This window comes from Antedon mediterranea, chromosome 1, assembly GCF_964355755.1.
Source record: "Antedon mediterranea chromosome 1, ecAntMedi1.1, whole genome shotgun sequence".
In the NCBI taxonomy this organism is placed as follows: domain Eukaryota; kingdom Metazoa; phylum Echinodermata; class Crinoidea; order Comatulida; family Antedonidae; genus Antedon; species Antedon mediterranea.
In genome coordinates this window covers 40136593-40160153 of record NC_092670.1, presented here as the reverse complement: position 1 = coordinate 40160153, position 23561 = coordinate 40136593, and the positions used below count along the sequence as shown (strand labels likewise).

Here is a 23561-nt window from a genome sequence, read left to right as displayed (position 1 = left end):
GAAAAAATGGACGACAAAGAACGAAACAAGAACTGAAACTGTACATGTAAGTTTAAATCACTTATAATATATCTTTGATAACCGTGATGTACTATCAAAACTAATTATATGATTATCATAAGGTTTCTAAACAAGTCACATCCGTAAAAATCTGTATTTATGATGTAAATTTCCAGTCTGTGCACCACACTTTTTATTTGTCGTAAGGGTAGGACTCTAGCCTACCTTTCTGACCGCCATTCCATACTGATATGAGTGGCTGACAGCCTGATGATAAGGTAAGCAACATAGGTAGGCCTAGGCCTAACTTTTTATCACATGTGGTTATCTTTAATGTTTAAAAGTCGTGTAACTGTAATATTGGACCTAATATTGATTGTATATTCATCAATAATCATCCACACATAAAAAAAGAGACAATTTTGTTTATTGTTCCAGCTCTTCTGTGTATAAAATATGGTAAAGAAGAACTTACTAATAATAATACACACATCTGCTGGCCTGTATGTAGCATTGTTAAACAAATCAGTAAATTGTAATTTGAGGCAAAATTGGTTGTAAATATTTATCTTTTTCAAAGGAAACCCATTTGCAAGTAACACTCAATAAACTCACTGATGGAGGAGACAAAAGAAGACAACACAGCATCGGTTCCACCTCCAACTGAGGCCAATGTTGTACAGATCAAGTTGTCTGGAGAGATCAACCAACAACCAGAAGTTGGAAAAATTGAAAAAAAACCTGTTTCTATTAGTGCTTCAGAGCCATCCTCTGTGGATCCTTCTCCTATTCTACCATCCTCTTCCTTAAAGGATCTCCAGTCTGTGGGTTCCAAGTTAGTGGATCCATCGTCCATAATGACTGGTAGAGGTGAGGTATCAAGTCGTATTCCTTTAAAATTGTCCAGCAGCAAAATTTCCAGACAAATTGCTTTGAGGGAAGAACAACAAGATGTTGATAATGTGACAATCAAAAAGGAAGATGCGACAATTGCAGTAATGTCGAAAGAGACTGCAGCCATGGACATTGAGGCTACTCAAAAGAAACCTCAAGAGCAACCTCACGTACAACCTCAAGAGCAACCTCACATACAACCTCACATACAACCTCACATACAACCTCACATACAACCTCAAGAGCAACCTCAAGAGCAACCTCAAAAGCAACCTCAAGAGCAACCTCAAGTACAACCTCAAGAGCAACCTCAAGAGAAACACCAAGAGCAACCCCAAGGAAAAGACTCCTCTGATAATAGAATTGTTGCTGTCAATACTGTGACTGAATCTAACAAGAATAAAGAGGAAATCAGCATAGAAACAAATAAAGATGAAGAAAAACAAGAGAGTGCTGCTCCAAGTGAATGCTCTGAAACAAGTAGTGAACAATTAGGGAGGTCAAAGGTTAAAGATCCAAGCAAGATGCTTGAACAAGGAGACGCTGGTCATATTGGTACTAAGCCAAAGACTCGAAATGTGCGAACAGGATTTTCTTTTGAACCAGGTTTTAAGGTTGAAGCCATGGATTACCTAAACAATTGGTAAGACATTTCTTATATTTACTGATGTGTAACAAACTTAGTTAGCATCCTTTAAACTGACAGCTGGTTTTTTTTTTCGTCGGCCATTCTGGGAATTTTATAGTAAATGCTCTACCTATGTACAGTGGTATGTGTAAAGTGTAATAATAATTGTAATAATAAATACATTGTACAGTAAGGAAAAAATGGCAGAATAAGGCTTCCTACTTTATAGTGAGTTTTATGTGGTTATCAGTATATTTTTTGGACGATGACAGCCACAGCCTAACTGTGCAGTAATAAATTTGTTAGTCTTTAATTTTCATCACCTATTGCTAGATTGGTTGTAAAAACAATGGGAACAAAATTGTTTCACCTTTCATACCTTATTTACAGTCAAATACAACCTTGCATGCTATTAATAAAACCCAAGCAAATCATGTTTGTTGTTTAATTTACTGTTTATATGTTTGACCTGACCTTGACATTGCCTTCTAGGTATCCTGCTAAGATCGTACGAGTTGACTGGGATGCAGAAGAAGTGCAGATACACTTTGAAGGGTGGAATGCACGTTATGATGAATGGGTTGATTTCCAAAGTGAGCGCCTACGCCCAGCACCAAGACACTCGAATCGCAGAGACAGTTGCAGTGATGGTTCGTTACGGGTAAGATAATAACAATGCTAAAATGATATTGGGTATATAATAGAAAACTTTGTTTAATCTAATCATTGAGAGCCAAGCACCTGAAGATTTCATTCATACTCATGAAACAGCCTGTAGTGCAACAAAATGTTCAGTTGGTAATTTACTAGCGTCTTTATCATTTATTTCTATATATATATAGACAGCATTGTCATTTTTTCAGTCATTTGCCTTCAGTCAATTATCTAAATTATTTATGTTAGTTGCTTTATTTTTTCTTTAGATTTACATATAAGGCCTAAAAAAAAAAATTGTTTGTTTGCTGTCAAGTTTTTTTTTTTGGTAGGGGGGGCGGGTGGAAAAAAGTTTTTTTTTTTTTTTTTTTTTTTTTTTTTTTTTTTAATGTTAATTTCTCTGTTAATTGCTCGCGAATTTGAGAGTAACAAAACACACTGAATAAAACAACGAGCTCAAACATCTATTCATAATTTGTTTCACACTTTAATTCTGTTTTGGGCACGTTAGGCCCCGTGTCTAAACTAGCCTAGGCTAGGCCTACTACTACACAGTAGGTCGTTGTTAGCAGGCCTAATTAAATATTTTAATTTTTAGAAGTTAGTGTACCATATATTTCGGTGTATAAGTCGCACCTGTGTATAATAAGACGCACCCGACCCCTAACTGAGAGTAAAATATCGGTATTTTGTATATCGTCGATGTATAAGACGGCCGCGCCCATTAGCCTCAACAAGAAGGGAAGTCCCCCATTCCGTCAGTTCTTTCTAACTTGTTATGAATGAGTTTCGCACCCGCAACATCGAGTGCATGACCGCACGTGTGTGTGGGCTAGCCTCGCTCGATCCTTTTATCGAGAGGCGCACGTACGTTTTCACGGACAATCGTATTCGATTAGTATCTATGTATCCTGAAGTGTGTACGCTAGGAGGTCTATGCTATAATCAACTGGAGAATATACTAGTCGAATACTGTGTAAACAATGTGGTTGCCAAGAAGGGCTCGCTCGCGCTGGGGGTACGACGGTCGTGCGTATAACTATAATACTATTCCAATCGTAAACGTCGTTTTCAAATGAAATTTTATCGGAGCGCCTAAAAAACAGCTCCATAATGAAAAAATCACGCTAAAATGCCTTGAAAACTAGCAGGTTGCTGTTACGCTAGTACACTGTAGCTAGGCTAGGCAACTCTTTAGACTTTAGTAATACTAATAGGCCTTACCTTAACCCATTGACCCCTAAGTTTATTTTGCTCCCCTGGGACCCAAAAAGCATATGTCATATAATTAACCCTAACTTTTTTTCTAAACACAGACATTAAAAAAATTAAAAACAAAAATAATGCAAAGGACATTTTATTTCCAAATATGTTATCAAATTTGTGTTACAACTTATTTTGGCGGAGTATGGATTATGCAAATTTTAGAAATATTTTAGGAAAATTATTAAAAATTTGTAATTTATCTTTGACTACCAAATGCACAAAAATTAATAAATATTTCATAATAAAACTCATCTCTTCATCAGAACCTATTTCTTCTCTTCAAAATAAGACCAAACTTGACCATTATGAATGACCGGTTTCGAAATTATGAAGAAATTAGTAGACTGACTCATCCGACGATGACCATATGGGGCCTAGGCCTATCGGGAGCCGCCCCGAGAGCGTCCTCGCCGCTGTTTGTTCACCGGGAATGTTAAAAAAAACATCCCGAAAGCGACTTGGAATTCGCGATTCCCACGCGCACCGGCATCCCTCGGGAGCTTAGTCCGCTGTTTTAGACGTGTAGCTTGCAGAAAATTTGACGAAAATGCGTCGAAAACTTATGAAATTAAAACAAGTTTGGTATCAAAATGTTTGTCAAAAGTTATGCTTCAATAAACTGACCTTTGCGCAGAGTTTGAACAAATATTTCATGCCCATAATGCATCTGACATGTCAGGGTTCATATTACAATCAAAGGTAAACAATATGGCGCGGCCCTTGTGAGGACATCTTCACGACTTTTCTCCGGTAGAAAAATCACATTTTTACATGGAAATATGACGATTTAGACACTGTAACTGATACATAATCTTTATTTATTATACATTTATTGTATACAAGCTTCAAAATAGTGATTATTAGAAATAAAGATGGATTTTAGACGATTTTACGTTGTATGTCTAGGCCTAGATTCATTCAACGCGCCTGTCGCGTTTCGAACAGCGTGCTTCGAAAAACGGTTATATTTTCGAATTTTATTTTCAAACTAACTTCAACAATTGTTTTTATATATTTAGAAGCATATTTTTAAAAAAAAAGTTGTGAGTATTTTGTATAATTTGTTGTTACGATTCATGCACAGCAAACTGCGCATGTAAATTCGATTTACTTTTTTTTTGTTGAAAATTTGTTTACAATGACCTTGACTTTTAACCTTTTGAGCGCTTTAAGCGCTTATCGTGGTGAATCGGTTAAAAAGCCCAGGCCTAGCCAACGAGGTGGCGATATCTGTGTGTTGAGGCATTTATGTTCGGTGTATAAGACGCACCCTTAATTTAGAGGTTAAATTTGCGTGTCAAAAGTGCGATTATACAACGAAATATACGCTACGTTATTATTTTTATTGTTTCATCCTCGCACACTCGATTTTTACACCTTTTCGGCCAAAAAAAATCATTAAAAAAAAAAAAATTTTAAAGCGCCCTCAACGTAAAAAAAAAACTTTTTCTTATTTCCGCCCCAAATTTTTGGCGAAATTAGGGGCGGCGGATGACAGCAAACAAACTATTTTTTTTTTTTGGCCTAATAGTGCATAGATTACAATTCTTTATTGACTCTCACCGTATGTTACAGTATTGGCATATAACACAAAGAAAACAAATAAAACACATATAACAAAAACAAAATGTTAAAAAAAATATATATATTTTCTTTTTTTTGTACATTTTATATTTTGATCTTTATTACATTTTCGCCCGTGTGCTGTATGTGGGAACTTCCTGTTTTTGTATAAATTAAAAAATACATTATACTTCCCCTTAAATATTTATGTGTACAGTTAGTTAATTTTATTGAGAGGTTTTACTGCACTTCACTTTGTAGTGAATTCAGTTCATTTCATTTTACAAAATTTACATTTAAACATAGTTTTAGAAATTACAGTTAAAATAATGTTTATTTATTTTAAAATATTGTAGAGATCCGGTGAGCATGTGTTAGCACGATGGACCGACTGTCGTTTTTATCCGGCAGAAATCATTTCAGCGAATAGTAGCGGTTCTTATCAAGTTCTTTTCTACGACGGTATAAAGAAAACTGTGCAAGCTATTAACATTCGTGATTTACCTCCGTCCCTCCAACAGGATAAGGTAAGAAACTAAAGCTCTCTCTACACTATCAAATTTTATGTGACAAAAAAATGATGTGCCCATATATAGACATGATGATGTCATATCACTACCATATTTGGGCATATCACTACCATATTTGGGTATATCAATACTTTATATACATAAGAGAGTTTGACATACAGTAAAAATATCAAGAACTTCTTCTACTATTATTTTTTCAAAAAAGACGAGTGAAGGCTTGTACGACAAAGACTGGTCTAAGAGTCATGGCCGCCGAAAAGTGGAACGAAGTCAATCGCTTGAAAGTAACTATCATTTTGATTGTTCCACACTAAAACCACCTATTCCACACTGACAGTTAAATGTTGTAGCTCAAAATGTATTACTGGTATTTTTTTGGGAAATTGTACACATTGGACTTAGCAGCATAGAAAAAGGTGCCTGAAACTACATGTCACTTTACAACAAGAATCCTTAGTTGCTAGTTCATGGAGGTTTACTGGCTACATATGTTTTTAGTTCATTTTGGTAAAATGTAAATGTATATATAATATTTCACAATTTAGTAAAAACATTGGTGCAAACTTCATTGACTCACACTGGTACTTTCGTTGGGTTGTTAGGTTGTTTATTGATGATCTCCAATGCCTAGATTGAACCTGAAGTGTAGTATTGTAGAGTACTTTGCTATCATACAACAAAAAGATAAAAATTACGTTCACAATTTACAAGTTTGTCAATTTACAAAAATACCTCTTGATTTCTTGGGTATATTTTAGACGTTTTATTGTATTAATATTATTGGAAAATTGTTATTCTTTCTATAAGTATTTACCCATCAATTATTTTTTTTTAGGCGATGGCCCATCAGCACCAAAAAGACGTTTATCTGGAAACAGTTCAACACCGATCCAATCAAAGCGCATCCGACATGAAAGTATGTCACCAAGGTTAAAGGTCAGTTGCATGAGTTTAATAATTAAAACAATTATCTAAATTATTTACATTAGTTGCTATATTTTTTCTTTAGATTTACATAATAGTGCATAGAATATAATTCTTTATTGACTCTCACCGTATTGACTCTCACCGTATTGACTCTCACCGTATTGACTCTCACCGTATGTTACAGTATTGTCATTGACTCTCACCGTATTGACTCTCACAGTATGTTACAGTATTGTCATTGACTCTCACCGTATTGACTCTCACCGTATCAGTATTGTCATATAACACATAGAAAACAAATAAAACACAGAACAAAAACAAAATGTAAAAAAAATATATATATTTTTTAAAAAAATGTATAAAAATTTGATATGAAAAGCCTAAATAACCAAATATATAATGCTAACTCATGTCATGTCATGTATGAATAGAATGCATTGAATCAAACTAAATTGTAGAGAAAAATATATATATACCGTAGTTCCTCGGGTATAATCCCACCTCGGGTATAATCCCACCCCCGACTTTACGATTACCTTCGCACGCAAGCATATCCCCGAGCAAAGTCCCAGTGTATAATTTAATATAAGGCCAGAGGTGGGCCTAGGCCTACTGTAGCTAGCTAGGCCGACGTCAATATTTTTAAAGAAATTCTCACCAAAGAATAGAGTAATTTCTCTGAATTTGGCTGACTTAAAACTCATCAAACATTGTTAAGTTGAATACAACCTTAAGGCTAGCATGCCCCGATCGTCGCGTTCTGTACATCCTTTCGCCGTGTACATTCTTTCTTGTTGTTTACACTACTGCATGCTTGATTACCGTAAAAAAAACACCGCCCTCTATACCGACCGGCTTGTGCAGTAGTTTGTGTCACATGCAACAACATGCGATTTACACTGAGCTCGAGCGTGGGTGAACCGCCGGGAGACGGAGAACTCGTATGATCGAGTTCATGTCGATTTAGGAAGCTAGGCCTAGATCACATTTTAGGGTATTTTTTAAGTAGAAATCTGGGGAAAATCTATAACGGTAGGCATAGCACAGGTAAGACCAATTAGGCCGCCTAGGTCTAGATGGCCTGGCCGTCTAATTGCTAGGCCTAGCCTACATGCATCGGAATATAGCTTTAGATCGTAGCTAGAAGAAATATCGTCATTTTCAATTCATGCAGTGGGAAATCCCCGGGTATAGTCCCACCTCCCAAATTCGGGCAAATTTCACGTACAAGGAGGGTGGGATTATACCCGGGGAACTACGGTATAGGTAAAATAATAGAGTACAGCAGCAAGCACACATTTCTTTGCACATGCAACACGCAGGGTATGTACATATAGATATCAAGTTTTATTTACAGAATCTTGTTTCACGATTCTGGATGCCGCTCGGATTGCTTTTTGTTTTTATTGCATCTCTTTTACTTTTACACCATGGATTAAAATCATGTTAATATCATATCATTCGTACATATATCATTGATTATCAGCAATTTGGAAATTTTTTTTTTTCATTTATGCAGCTTGTATTTTTTTAGTTTAGCAACATTTTTTTTGCAGATGATTTTCTTTTGCAGACATTATATATACAGCCTATAGAAATTCATGCTTTTGCTTAAAAAAAAAAAATCTCAAGCCTGCACTCTCACTCTTCGAATTTCTTCAACTTGTAGGAGAGAGCGGACGTGCAGGCATATTGGGATGGTTGCTCGTCCAACAGTGATGACCGCAATAGAGGACTATATTCGGACATCACTGACCAAGATAGTGAACTAGATGACGATTTTATGATGCCTATAAATTTAGATTTGGAAGACTCTGACGATAATGATTCGAGCAACAGTCAAAAACCTCAAACTTCTTGTAGAACTTCTGATAATGACTCTGACAAAGCTTCTCAATCAAATTCATTACCCAGTCATGCAACATCTTTTCAAAGTGATATTCAGTTGATGTCGTTTAATACTTCTCAAATTCGTGGTCATAATCTTAGATGGCATCATTATAATGAAGAGGATTTAATGTATTACATTTCACGGAAACCAAGTTACAGATTAATGCATAAGAATTCAACTGATGGAAACAAAAAGCATTTTGACAGAACTCTTAACTCGGGAACCAAATCGGCAACAGATGTAATGTTGAGGATTCCAGGTCAAAGTTCAAGAATCAGGTCATATTACAATCATAAGTCAATTTCCACTTTGGAGAAAGACAATAGTCATGTGAAAAATAGTTACTCCGTCCCTACTACAAGAAACGGCCAAAACAGTGACAAGAACGCAGCGGTATTTTCACATTCAAAATTGAGGGATGATCTACACCAGACTAAGAGAAACAATTTTCCAAAAACTTCTACAGATATTTCTGATACACGGACAAATTCTCCAGATCATCGACTTTTATACCCTTCCAGTTTGGGAGGTCCACCAATTAGACGACCCATTCCTTCTCAACGACACAATACCTGTTGCAAATGCCTTCATCAGTATGTCGACACCAAGTTCCGCTCAATTGAAACCCAGTTAAGGAAACTTCGACATGAGATTCGGTTGGATATCAAGAGTGACATACAATCTATTTGTGATGATGTATTGGAAAAAACACAAAAACAACTGGAACAATTTGATAGTAATGCAGTTGTTGTTGACAAAATTACATCGATGGTGGATGAGGTTAAGGAAGCCATTAAAAAAGAAAGCAGAGATGTCATTGCTGCCGTTTTAAGACCTCCTTCAAGCTGGCAATCTGAAGCAAGAAAATCTGATGTGTCATTGGTCAATTCTGTTGCTCCACAAAATTCTCTAAGACAAGGTCAGGTCATGTCAGGTCATCCTTCTAAAGTTACTTCCAAATTGGTACAACTAAGGCGTTCTTCATCTTATAATAAAAGCAATTGTGTTTCTACTGGTAGGTTAATCGTCACTGGTAAAAAACAATCCAAGAGAACATCTTACAAACTTGGCCCATACCAGAAAAATTCACAAGCTAGAGAAAATATAAACTTCATTAAATCAAGAATTAAACTTCCCTCAGGGTCTTCTAAACTGCCTGAACACCAACCAGATGTGCTTCTCTTACCTAGGCTTTCAAAAATGCCCATAGTGTCTCTGAATAAACTTCCAATCGTTACTGATAAAAGATTGAGTGAGTTGCAAACTGTCACGTCGTCAGTATCAAAAAAGAAAACCTCATGTACTGGTCATGTGTCTTCAAAAATGAAAGACACTGAAATGGACATTCAGCTTGAAATGTCTGATGATGAAGAGGAACCAAAGAAGAATCGTTCAAATGCTTCTACCGAGCAGAGAAATAATGAATCTCAATCAAGGAGCCATCTTAGTAAGAAGGATGGAAAGAAAGAACTTGCCATTCCATCTTCAAAAAATTGCGACAACCTCAATCGAACCAATTCCAACAGGATAGGAATGAATGTTCTTCCAACGGAGGCAACATGGAGGAAGAGGATTAGCTCTTTGAAAGAACAAAGTCAAAATGAATCGAACTCCAAACAAAGAAAGCTAACAGAAACCAGATGCACAGTCACACCACGTGTGTCCAACAAACATCAGATGCGAGGTGCTTACAATCAGGAAGCTTATAATTTAGGAACAACTTCTAAAGAATCATCAGAACAAAGAAAAGGTCATACAGTTGTCATTGGCAGTCATCCTTACAAAATGGAGATTCCAAAGAACATTTATCAAGACATACAGAGTAAGAGCAAGTCTGTAACCTTCTTTATCAAAAGACTTCTATCAATCTTATTCATAAACGATGAGTTATCAGGAAGTGGAGACGATTTGTGGAAGTCTCAAAGGCAAACTGTTAAAAATGCTTTAGATCCGTTCCGTTTGAAGGTCATAATGTTGCAAGCAAAGAAGGAGTTTCCCAGTTTTGACGGTGATCTACTTACTGATGATATTCTGCAAGAGATTATCAGTGGTGAACGTAGAGTTTAACCTAACATTTGCTAATTTGCACCTAGGTAGGGGTCCGACGCCGTTACAGAATGGTGACCTTCTAAAAACATTTAGTATTATTAAGCCAGATATTGTTTATTGAATTTTAACATAAACATAAAATATGTACAGTATAATTATTTTTACATTGGAATTCTTATTTTCCTTTTCCTAATAAATTTATAGAAATTAATATTGAATAAAACTGGATCCGCCCCAGATTTGAATAATTCTAGTAAACTTCATTCTACTGTTTAGTGGTAGTCAAGTACAGTATTAAAACCATACTCAATGTTCATAGAAAAATATAATAAATGTATAGTGTATAGGTTAATCTGCGTTGTAGACTTGATCCAGATCATGAATAAGAGTGCTCGATACATAGGTAGAGCAATAGTGTATAGGTTAATCTGCATGGTAGACTTGATCCAGATCATGAATAAGAGTGCTCGATACAGAGGTAGAGCAATAGTGTATAGGTTATAAATTCAATGTTTAACATTTCTTATATTATTATTAATTACATAATATAAAAATAACGCTTAAAAAAATACTATAGACCTAACTAATGTTGTTTTATATTAGTAATTATTACACCGTTGGATGATCTTTTAAAAAATTTCACTAAGCTCTTATAGTCTGTGTAAAAACTATTACAAGGTCTGTTAAAGCTTTTTTGACTTTGAAGTATTTCTGTTTTCACTTTAGAACACGTAATTACTTTTATTAGTATAATATTAATATTTATCGTTGTGTCGAAGCAAACAATTTAAACCTGTTATTTCACTTTCTCAGACAATTAGAGATCGAAACTTGTAGTTTGATTTTTGTTTTAAAGCTGAATTGTTAGTCTCATAATGCTTGAATGTAGTTTCTGTTTCACATGTTTTTTATAAAGATAATACATTATTAGTCCATTTCTTTGTTTCATTTCAAGAGCAGAAGTGTCATACATGTAATTAGTTTCAACTGTATAAATGCTCTATTGAGAGTTTATCTTTTGTTTAATTATTAATTTACAAAACATCAGTCTTTCACAGAAAGAATTGTGTTATAAATAGAGCATTTTTTTGCATGACAATTATATTTGTTTGGAAAACTATATATTTTTAAAAATCTTTGAATTTGCTTTAATAAATAAAGTTGATGCTATAAACCCAGTGTATGTATTTTATTGTCATTTTTAGGACTTTAGTAAATGCAGGTTAAATTACTATAAGAAATTCTTGACAACAGCAAAAAGTACAAAACAATGTTAGGGAGGTTTCGGTTTGCGACGAGCGGTGACCAACCTAGATCAGGTCAATCAATGTTTTGTCAGTCGTGATGATGATTATCATATGTTGCAACTTAGAAATTGCACATCACAACAAAGAGGCTATCAAAAGAATAGTTAAAAAATGACCTTTCAACATTTTATATTGATACTTTTTGCCAAACAAATATCGTGGTACAGAAGACAGAAAGTAAAAGACAGAGCCATTGTAGAGCATCGCACATAAAATAAGCATTATATTGTTATTTTAAATATAAAATGATCAATTTATTATTTAGGTAGTAAAAGTTAATCAATTAAACAATACAGAATATTTAAATAATAAATATTTTAAAATAAAACTAAATATGCACAGAAATCGGATAAATGACAAGGTTTTATGAAGGTAACTGAATTAAGTACCAAAAGTAAAAAAGGTGATCGCACATGCAAAGAGAAGCTAACATTTATTAATAAATAAGACAATTTTAACTTCTTTTTAGATTATTACAATTTTAACTGTCGTTCAACTCTCTTAAAAGTAAGAAGCTTTTGTTTTTGCGAAAAAACTAGGATTTTATTGAAGATACAGTACTAGGTCATCGCAAATTGAAAGCTTCAAATAAATAAAGCTACTGTTCACTGTTTAATCCATTGATTATCCATTATTATTTAACACCTGAATAAATTCCTGTCATTTGATTGGACGATTGTTGGTCACATGGATTTGATTATACATTATAAGTGTAGTATTAAAAAATGTTTGTTTTTTTCTTTTGTAGGGTCAATCAATCTCTCCTAGGTCACATACTTCAAGCCCAGGTATGTATTTCAGTTTGTTGTTGTAAAAATAATGTTTTAGCCACACTATGGTGATCAGGAACCGATTTTCCTAAATAATAATTATTTTTCCATCTTTTTATTCTTTTTAATGCGTTTCTTTATTCCTTATTTCATTATTTTTTTACTAAATATTTTATTTAACATTGTTTTTCCAATATTGTGAAAAATTTGGAAAATTTGTTTAATGAACTTGAACAAAAACATTTTAATTAATGTTACATTGACTGACATTGCTAGTATACTAGACCTAGTATGCAGAATTAGCAAAACATCTTTGTTGTTGTCATCATTTATAAAAAAAATAAAGTTTATTGGGTCTAAAGAAGAAAATGTATATTTTTGTAAATAATTATTTACCAAAAAAAAATAAAATATTAAAAATATGTATCATATTTTTACTGAAAAAACTTACAATACATTACTATGTAATTCCATCCATTCATTTTTTACAAAATTGACAGACTTTAGAGACAGTGTATCTTTAATAAATACTGTATCATACATTGTCCATCCATAGATGTTTTCTATATATAGTGTCAATCACTAGTATTTAACTTAAAGATGAATTATCACTTGAAACACAAAAAATGAAGGTCAAAATATTCTAAATTTAAATTGGCCATATCAAAGTAATATTAAAGTTATTCACTTTAAGTCGAAAATTCGAGCCAAAAACAAGAAGTTTACATAATTAACAGGTAAATTAATTTGATTACATTTCGTCTGAAAAATTGTCGCGAGCAAAAGTAAACAAAGATTTCAAACCATGAGTATGCATTATGCATGATGCTAATTAGGATTGTTTACAACTCCTCACGGTTGAGAAGGTGTTTTAAACAGATCGCAAAGAAATTAAATGATTATGCATACATATGAGCCAAACAAGCGCGTTGCATTATGAGATATGTTTTGATCGAAAACTTTGACTGGAAGTCAGTTATTTTTTGAAAAAAGAAATGTCTGTATTTCAGTTAAATGATTTTTTTTTCGACTAATTTTTGGTGAAAGTTAATAAATATTATGATACTTCAAAATGACCCGCTTTTTCCGAAATCTTTTTTTATACATTTTTTTGGAATTAGTCAAAGGGACAATACATCTTTAACTAACTTTAATATTGTTTTAAAATGTACACATATATACAACTAGTCAATTCAAAATAGATCACATTAAAACATGTAGCACTTATTACATAAAATAGAAATTGAAAACATTATTATTTATTATACTCTGCAAACAGATATACAAATAAAAAAAGCACATAGCACAACATAGCGAAAAGAAAGGGATGAACAGGTGGCAAGCACCTCTATCTACATCCCCCTTCCCCTTGAACAGAAACAAAAGCATAAAAGCACAAACAAAATTTAAAAATAGCTGAAACAGTACTTTTCTAGAAAATTAAATCGTTTTGAACCGTGAATGGCATTTGAGATGGAGATGATGTTGAAATGGAAATTGAAATGGAATAAACATCCACATGGCTAATAAAGGAGAATCATCCATGGCATTTTGAAGACTTAATTTGAGATGGATTCATCAATGTTCTGCATGACGATCACCAGACTAATACGAAAACTCAACAATAAACTGCTCTCTAACATTTGATATTCGCTCTCTTTCTGCACAGACATAAATCCTGTGATTGATGTTTATGATGACGATGACAACTGCAGAAAGAGGAAGAAGAAGGACACACAATTCAAGAAAACTTCTTCCGCCTTTGATGGAGAACCTTCTTCCAACATTTTTGGAAATTATTATAAATGCTCTCTTGAGGATGGAAATGAATCATTTGCAAATTTATTGGCCACTTCTTGTAGAAGCAATGATAAAGAAGACAAAAGATCAAATCGTTTGAGGACACAAAAAGGCTGTGAACAAGATACTGATACCACCAGTGATGAAGATTCCAGATTGCGTTGCTCTCCTCTCGCTGATTTTGAAAATGATTTTGAAACAACAGTTGAAAGAACGCTGTCATCTGTTCATATGCTAGGTACAAGTGTGGCTAACATTGAACGAAGACAACACCTTATTCAACGTCAACTTCTGAAATTAGACACTGTTAACAGAAGACTTGGCAGAATTGAACTGAACCAACAAAAGATGTTTTCTAACTTTCAGAAGATGTTAAAAACAATGACTGCTTTAGTATCAAAGTGTAATCCTTCAAACACATCGATTAAAGACAATGAAATGATTCTCCAACAGCACACCAATCAAGAAATTGAAGAAAGTGCAATCTGGAATCAACCATCTCAGCAATCTCAATTAACTAATCTGCCAGTAAACTCAATATTAGACCATGCGCAAATTGATATAACTCAAGATTTTGACCCAACCGAAGGAAGCACAGATACCTGGAATCGATTACCTCAAAACAACTCTAATTTCAACAGTATTAAAGGTGACATGTCAGGTCAGCAGGAAGTAAATTGGAACAATACTAAACAATCTGTTCACACATCTTGCAGCAGGTCAACAGGTTCTCCAGCTAATGAACATCCAGGTTCTTCAAATGCTTATATTTTGATTCCTGAAGAAACGCCAGTAAAACCAGATCCGGGAGTTCTTGAGAATGATGTCTGTCTGGATAAAGATGATAGTAGTATACAGTGTTTAAATCCATCTGGAAATGATTCAGTTCTGGAGGATGATGTTGAACTTCGACCTGTACCCATGTTTATTTCAAAATTATCAGATAGCAGAGGGAATGAAGTTTTGCCAAATGACGGAACAAATGAACACAAGAACAATTTTAAAGCTAAATATGTAAGCGGACCTTTTTTCTACTCGTCAACAGAATCAAGAATGGATGAAAACGATCTTTCACATTCATCTTCTGGAAGAAATCAAATTGAAAATGACATTTCTACTATAACAGAACATATTAGTGGTCGTGGTCAGATAGCAGGAACCTCTTCTCATCTGACAATTCCACAACTTCAGGAACAGTTAAAACAGTTGAAAGAGACAAAATTGAAACAAGCAGAGCAACGTGTGAGAGAAAAGATGTCTTCACCTGGAGAGTTTATTGTGATTGGTAATGAAAATGTGGCGTGTATTGAAGTAGCAAAATCAAAGTATTTGGCTTGTTATTCATCAAGCAAGCCTCGACCAAAACCAGGACAGACATTCATTTTGAAGATGATGGGGTATCTTTTTACGAAGCAAGAGTTACAAAATTCTAGCTTTGTGGGAGGTCCACGGCGTAGTAGCAATGGGGTTATCAAGATTAAGAAGACTCTTGATCCAGTTAGACTGAAACCAATTTTAGCAGAAGCTGAGGCTTTGTTTGGAGATGTTTATAGAGATATGTCGTACATTAGGGAAAGTATAAATGGAAAGTGTCGACATACATATAAAGACTAATTTTTTATTCATTGTAACGAACCATGTCAAAATTGTTCTACATTAACTACATTTTGCAATTATTTAGCAAGCTTTTTAATAGTAAGAATATAAACTTCTACATTTATACAAACTAAAATCATTTGTTATTGCAGTAAAAAATTTAGTTTTGAAAAAAGAAAATTTTTACATGAAAAAAAGAATAGGCAATTTCGCAGTTTTAATCAAGTTAATCACTTTCGTAGAAAAAAATATCTAACAAAAATGTTGTCACTGCCAAAGTGAAATAAATGGTTTTGTTCAATGAAAAACCCATTGACTTCCAGCCAATTTGACTGTTTTGTGCTTTAAATTGCATTTTTTCAGGTAAATAATTGTTTATAACTATTATTTAAAATGGCATATTCAACAAAAATATTTTTTTAAAAATGTTTTTTTCATGGGTACAATATATTTTGACTGAATTGCTCTATGTTAAAGTAACATAAATGCAGTACAGATGTGCATGTGAAGATTAAAAAAGAAAAAAACAGGATTACAAATTTAATTTCTTGCCATTGAAAATGTCAACAACATAAAGTACATAACATTATTTTAGCATCCAACCTTCTTTAGCAAACAAACAAATATATTGCTATAATACAATATAATAATTGATTCTACAAAAAAAGTTTGAATTTTACAGAGATAAAGATTAAAAAGATTTTGTTGTTTTGAATTGCAAAGCAAATGTTAGCTAGTTTTGAAATGTTCAACTAACATGTTAAATCTATTTATAGCAGTTTGCTAATGCAAATTTGGAGCCAGGCCAATCTTAAGTCAGATTTTTGTATGAATGAACTTACAATAAACTTTTAAACAAACCCCAATAAATGTGATGCAGGCCATTGTGATTCAATATTTCAAACTTTATTTTTATGTTTTGTTCCTGAAGTTGAACAAATAAATTAAAAATAATATTGAATCACAGTGTGCTGCCTCACTTTTTTAATTTGTTTTTATATTATCATATTTAAAACTTATTTGTGGACCCTAATATACAAACCAGTAACTGTAATTCTTTATAGTTTCCATAACTTCTGTAAATATATATGTAATTGAAAGATTTGAATAAAGAGTTTTTATAATCATTGTTTTGTCTTTGTAATAAATTTGTCAAATTCATTTAAAACCTGAAACTCTTCAATTGAAGTATTAAACATCATAACAGTATAAATCATTCTACACAATTTATTGAAGAACTTTGAATAGGCTATTTTGTAATTTTAATAAAGTAATCACTTTGCTAAAAAGAAAAAAAAAATGATTTAGCTTATACAAAAAAAAAATATACAGTTAAAATTAACTTAAAACCCATTAAATTCTAGTCTATAAGCTTCTATTTTTTTATTCTCTTAATTATGATTTTATCAGAAAAACATTTTTTTTTTCAATTTTATTGATCAATTTACAAGATGTTTGGTTTTTTTTCATCTGTTTTATTTACACTATTACACCATGCCAGTCCCTATTTTTATTTACACTATTACACCATGCCAGTCCCTATTTTTATTTACACTATTACACCATGCCAGTCCCTATTTTTATTTACACTATTACACCATGCCAGTCCCTATTTTTATTTACACTATTACACCATGCCAGTCCCTATTTTTATTTACACTATTACACCATGCCAGTCCCTATTTTTATTTACACTATTACTTACACCATGCCAGTCCCTATTTTTATTTACACTATTACTTACACCATGCCAGTCCCTATTTTTATTTACACTATTACTTACACCATGCCAGTCCCTATTTCACTTTGTTTGGATTGTTTTATTATGATTTACTTTTTATTTGTTTATAAATCCAATATTATTTATCCAATCTATCCAATCCTTTTCCATGCAGCAAGTTCGAACACCTCTATTTCCAGCAGCTTAGGGAGCCCTATAACGCCATTACTGTCTCAACTTGCCAAGAAAAGTAGGGAGCCACGTAAGTTTAAAATATCAACATCATGTAGCGCCGATTACCAACCATTTTCAAAAATATAATTTATATATATATGCACAAATGGTACGAGTACAAGGTTTAAAGTTCATTAATAAAATGTTTTTCATCTGGGACCTTCAGCATGTTTTAAATTTTTGTTGTTACTTTTGTTTTTAATTGAAGGAATAAAAATATATTGAATTGACTAAAGGATATATATTAAATTGTTATTTTTAGTAATAACGGACAAAGAAGTTGGTCTTCTCAGAGATCCTAACAGAAGTAAGTATTATAGCATTAAATGAATGTAGAACTCTTGGTTGGTTCATTGCTATGCGTTTAAACATTACTCGTAAACAGTAAAAGAGTCGTAGATGTACTGTTTTTATTTGAAGATAATATGTACATTTAAAAGCAGTTTGAATAACAAATCTAGAAACATTGCTACTGGCTAATGCCTTCCAAATGTCATTAATTAATCAAAACAAACTGTAAAATATGTATTCGAATCAGGAACCATTAATAATTAAAAAAACAACTAAAATAGAAGCTAAAATATGTAGAAAAGGAAAAGTGCAGGTCAGTGCTAGAGGAGTCAAAAGATTTGGAATAAATGTATCATTAATAATTAAAAAACACAAAAACACACTGTGTAAGAAAATTAATCTTACTGAAATTAAAAATAAGTGGAGTTTATTTATAATTTATTTTATTTTTAACAGAGCTTGCTCCAAAGGAGATGGTCATAGATTTAGATCATAACAAATACAAGTGTGATATTCCTGGATGCGATAAAGCGTACCGAAAGGGTTCTCTTTTGGATTATCATAAAAAATATTACCACATTGGAGCGAAGCCCTCATCTTATGCTTCAGCAGCGAGTAAAGCATTAAGTCGCAGTAGAAAGAGATTGTCTACACGTAAGTATTGAATTGTTACCACTTAAACACTGTTCTGAAAAATCTTTAAGATGCTCTACGTTAATTTGAAGAAGTCCACAACTGGTGCGTTGACGAAACATCAATAAGATATTTCAATTTTGTTTTGGTTTGGAATTAGATGAATTTCTTTAATACCATCATCATCTTTATTTTTATCTTACAGCGGGAGTTGTAACAGGTACAAAAAAATCAAATCCAACTCAACCAGCCAAGGTACAGAAGTTAAGATCATCTGCTCCAGCAGCAATAACTTCAAAATCTGCTAAAAATGCTCAAACCAATAAATCCAATCTATTTGGAAAGTCAGCTGTTTCTTCATCACGTCGGCTATCATCATCATCATCTTCGCCCTCACCTGCCAAAGTATCTGAAAGGTTAAAAGCCCAGGGTGTAAAGAATCAAATTGAAAAGTCATCTGAGATTGGAAAGACCGGGGTTCACGAAAAAACAATTGAGAAAAGCAAATCAGTGGATGGTTCTAAAGAAAAAGCAGTCGATGTTTCAAAAGGAGAATCAATCGATAGTTCAAAAGGAAAAACGATCGATGGTTTAAAAGGAAAAACGATCGATAGTTCAAAAGGAAAAACAGTTGATAGTTCAAAAGGAAAAACAGTTGATAGTTCAAAAGGAAAAACAGTTGATAGTTCAAAAGGAAAAACGGTTGATAACTCAAAAGGAAAGACAATTAATTTTACAAAAAAAACCATTGACGGTTCGAAAGACATATCTGACTTCGGGAAAGCACTCACTGGTGAAATCACAAAAAGTTCAGATATATTGAAAACCAGACGTACTAGTGGTAAGGAAGAGCACTTGAAACTTCCAGATAAAAAAAGTTCTGACAAAATTGAGGATCGAAAGAAGTCAACAGAAAAACATGAAAAAGATAGATCAAAAGAGTATGAAAGAATTAAAGGAGAGAAGAGTAAAAGCAACGATAAATATCGGTCTTCATCATCATCTGATAGAGGGCGCTCAACAGATCGTTCTGAGCATAGGTCATCTAGGCACCATCATGAAAAACATAAGAAAAGTCACAAATCACATAGACATCGAGATAGAGACAGTGATGGTTCCTACAAGTATAGTAGGAAAGGTTGGTATATTCCATCTCTTGTGTATACCTTACTGATATGCATTTGTGTTAATATTAGAAACAGCTTTGAAAACAAAAGCTGTGTAGCTCTCTGTTTTCTTGTATATTTTGATTAAGACAGGACCACAGTGTTATTATAACAAGAATAATGATTTTGAAAGAAACGCCATTCCTTTAAAAAAAGAATAAGCTCAACATTTCAGTTTTGTACAATGATTTTTCTCAAAAAGATGGTTGTACAACAACTGTGATGTCAAAATATTCTCAACCTTACCTATATCTTTGCATGTTAAAAAGGAATATTATTTTGGGAGTTTTTTGAGTTGAAATGAATTCATACTCAAATCTTTTTCATGCTGCACAATTAAAATTTTTCCAAAACATTTTAAAGGGGATTAAATTCCTAGTCATTTTTTTTATCAATAGAAGAGAGGCATCACAGAAAGGAATCCAGTAGTTACATCTCACAAACTGAGGAAATTTACGTTCGTGAGTTGACACGTGAACAGAGGCTGGAAATGAAAACATGTGAAGAAGGTATGCAGACTGAAGAACCATATGGAGATGAAGTTGTTCACTGTGTCTGTAAGATGAATGAGGAAGATGGTTTTATGATACAGGTTTGTATTTTTCCTTTTTTCTATTCTCTAAATTTCAGACAAATTGCCAAGCATAACCATAGGCGAATTAATTCACTATTATTCACAGTAAAATATTATACACAAGATGATCTACATTAACAAAGTCTTTATTTTGTTTTTTTTTTCTCTCTTTTGTAGTATAGTGTACTACAAGAAAACTTGTATTCGTTAAGTCATATATCACAAATACATATTATAGTTGTTCGTTATTATTTCTCTTTCTATATTACCGTTTTTTCCCCCATTATTTTCTTGAATTTAAATACAAGTCTTTGTGGAATTTGTCAAGAGTACTATGACAGAACTCGAACTAAAGACCCTTGGATTGGTAGCCGGCAATCATAACCACTAAGCCACAGCTTTTTTGGGCGTTGCACACCAAGGATAACCCACCAAGTCCACAGACTTGTTTCAGGTGGGGTCCTTCTGGTGAATTGGGCGGTACACCGTGAGATGATCCCCTACTCTATCTACGATCAGTAGTTAAATGTTCAACACACTGTCCCACACACCCTTACAAGTTTCAACTGGTAATAGGTTATCAAATTGATATCATTTATTTATAATAATGAAATTGAAGGTCTAGTGTTTCCTAATGATGTTGTTCTCAATTTCAATGGTGAAAGCAATTGAGTAATTTTCTTTAGTTTACTTATTATACCAATTGTAGAAATATATGATAGAAACAGCTTTTATAAAACTACTTTAAATACAGCACAACTAATTAAAGTACAGCACTGCTAATTAAATTCCAGTGTATTTTTAGCCCACTTGTATTCATATAGCAGATCTCTGCTGCAATTTCTACCAGTCTTAGAAATCTAAGTCTACAGCAACAATCGTTTATCCAAACTTAAGAAACTAAAAATGGGTTTAAATATTACTGAAGAAACATGGATTTTGTACAAAATTGGATGTGGTGTTGCTACAATTGGCCTGATCGCTAACGTTGTTGTTCTTTGCGTAATTCTTAAATTGTCGTCTTTTCACAAGAGCACACGATTACTCATATTCAACCAATCGGTGACTGACTCACTTGGATGTTTCACTTTTTTGATTCAGTGTTTACTATTTGATATCAATTTAGATTTGTTCTGCGTTATGTTAAGCGTGTTGTTGATGTTTGCTGAAATTTCTTCATTTAACTTAGCAGTGATATCGATAGAACGTTACTTAGCGATATTTAAACCTCACTGGTTTAAGAATAAATATAAAGAGAAACATGCATGTATAGTGATATTTTGCATGTGGCCTGTCGGAATATTTGTTCATCCAGATAAGCTATTTTTTAAAGAAGGAGATCAATTTGCTGTTTGCTGTGGAACAAAAGAAGGTTATAAAATCTTTCCATACATTAACGTACTGCTTTCTTTCTTGGTATTTTCATTTACCATTTGTACCATATTTTTTGTATATTCAAGTATTTTCTACAAACTCCGTAAACAGCGAAGATTAGTTTCAACTCAACCGGCATCATCTACCACACCATCTCTTCATCTTAAAACTCTCAAAGTATTTTTTGCTATAAGTTCTGCTTATATCATCAATTGGTTTCCTTTTTTTGTCATTGTTCTGATATATCATTTCACAAGCAATGATTTTGATTTTCAAGTTGTTGTTTTCTCTTTGATCTTTCTCATTTCCAGTTTCATTGTTAATCCTTTTCTTTATACGATATTTATGCCACAGTTCCTTCTCCACTTGCGTAAACTTTTTTGTGCAAATTAATTTGAAATGTAGAATTTTATATTCAACTACTAAATATGTATTCACTGAATTTTTTGTAAATTAATGCATTCCCAGGATGCATTACTCACATACCTATATCTATGATATACTAAAGTGATCACGTCTATTAATTATCCTACTGCAGTTGATGCAGTATTCTATGTTTTGTTGCAATAATGTATGATTTTAGTCAAGTTAGTCAAAAAAAGCTTGCTAAATAATTGTATAATAGGTTGAGTAAAGCAACATGTAGTTACTGCAGTAAACTGCAGTAGAATAATTTTGACATAGTCCCTAATATTGATTATCTTTTCTCCATGGCCAATGAACGATACTTGTTGACTTTCTTTTGAATTGGTTGAGAATAAATATAATTCAAGATTTCTTTTGTATTCTAAAATGTAGATCTCCAAGATGGAGGTAATTAGATTTTACCAGCTTAAAATATTTTGTCAACAAATCAATTTAAGTCATAATGCATTTATCTAAATTGAAAAGCAATTTGTTGTGCTAATAAGTTCCACATTAAGTCATCCACTTGCGTAAACTTTTTTGTGCAAATTAATTTGAAATGTAGAATTTAATATTTATCTACTAAATATGTATTCACTTAATTTTTGTGTAAATTAATATATTCCCAGGATGCATTACTCACATACCTATATCTATGATATACTAAAGTGATCACGTCTATTAATTATCCTACTGCAGTTGATGCAGTATTCTATGTTTTTTTGCAATAATGTATAATTTTAGTCAAGTTAGTACAAAATAGTGCTAAATAATTGTATAACAGGTTGAGTAAAGCAACATGTAGTTACTGCAGTAAACTGCAGTAGAATAATGTTGTCATGGTCCCTATTAGTGATCCTCTTTTCTCCATGGCCAATGAACGGTACTTGTTGACTTTCTTTTGAATTGGTTGAGAATAAATATAATTCAAGATTTCTTTTGTATTCTAAAATGTAGATCTCCAAGATGGAGGTAATTAGATTTTACCAGCTTAAAATATTTTGTCAACAAATCAATTTAAGTAATTATGCATTTATCTAAATGGAAAAGCAATTTGTTATGCGAATAAGTTCCACATTAAGTCATCATTTCTAATACAGGTGCGTGTGTTTCATAAGATAATAGTCTGTACAACAGGTCAGAAGACACACTGGTATACTGTATGCCAAGTTGGTGTCACTTAATGTAGCCTAGCTTACTAGACGGATTTGGCTTAATATTTTAAAAGGAAAACATCTTGGCTCTTACATGCCATGTCATAACTATACCTTATCTGGTACTAGTTTTGA

The 23561-nt window shown here is 32.9% G+C and overlaps 1 protein-coding gene across 1 annotated transcript in view; it reads left to right on the top strand.

The window, feature by feature from the left end:
- The window catches only part of LOC140039936 (uncharacterized), a 31718-nt gene continuing 8157 nt past the window's right edge, over window positions 1-23561 (top strand). Inside the window, exons 1-12 of the mRNA XM_072085534.1 lie at window positions 1-46; window positions 581-1537; window positions 2015-2183; window positions 5362-5532; window positions 5741-5819; window positions 6371-6471; window positions 12458-12497; window positions 17771-17857; window positions 18092-18136; window positions 18577-18774; window positions 18959-19891; window positions 20318-20511. Coding sequence (XP_071941635.1) covers window positions 618-1537; window positions 2015-2183; window positions 5362-5532; window positions 5741-5819; window positions 6371-6471; window positions 12458-12497; window positions 17771-17857; window positions 18092-18136; window positions 18577-18774; window positions 18959-19891; window positions 20318-20511 — 2937 coding nt within the window. The 5' untranslated portion in view covers window positions 1-46; window positions 581-617. The remainder of the gene's footprint in view (window positions 47-580; window positions 1538-2014; window positions 2184-5361; window positions 5533-5740; window positions 5820-6370; window positions 6472-12457; window positions 12498-17770; window positions 17858-18091; window positions 18137-18576; window positions 18775-18958; window positions 19892-20317; window positions 20512-23561) is intronic.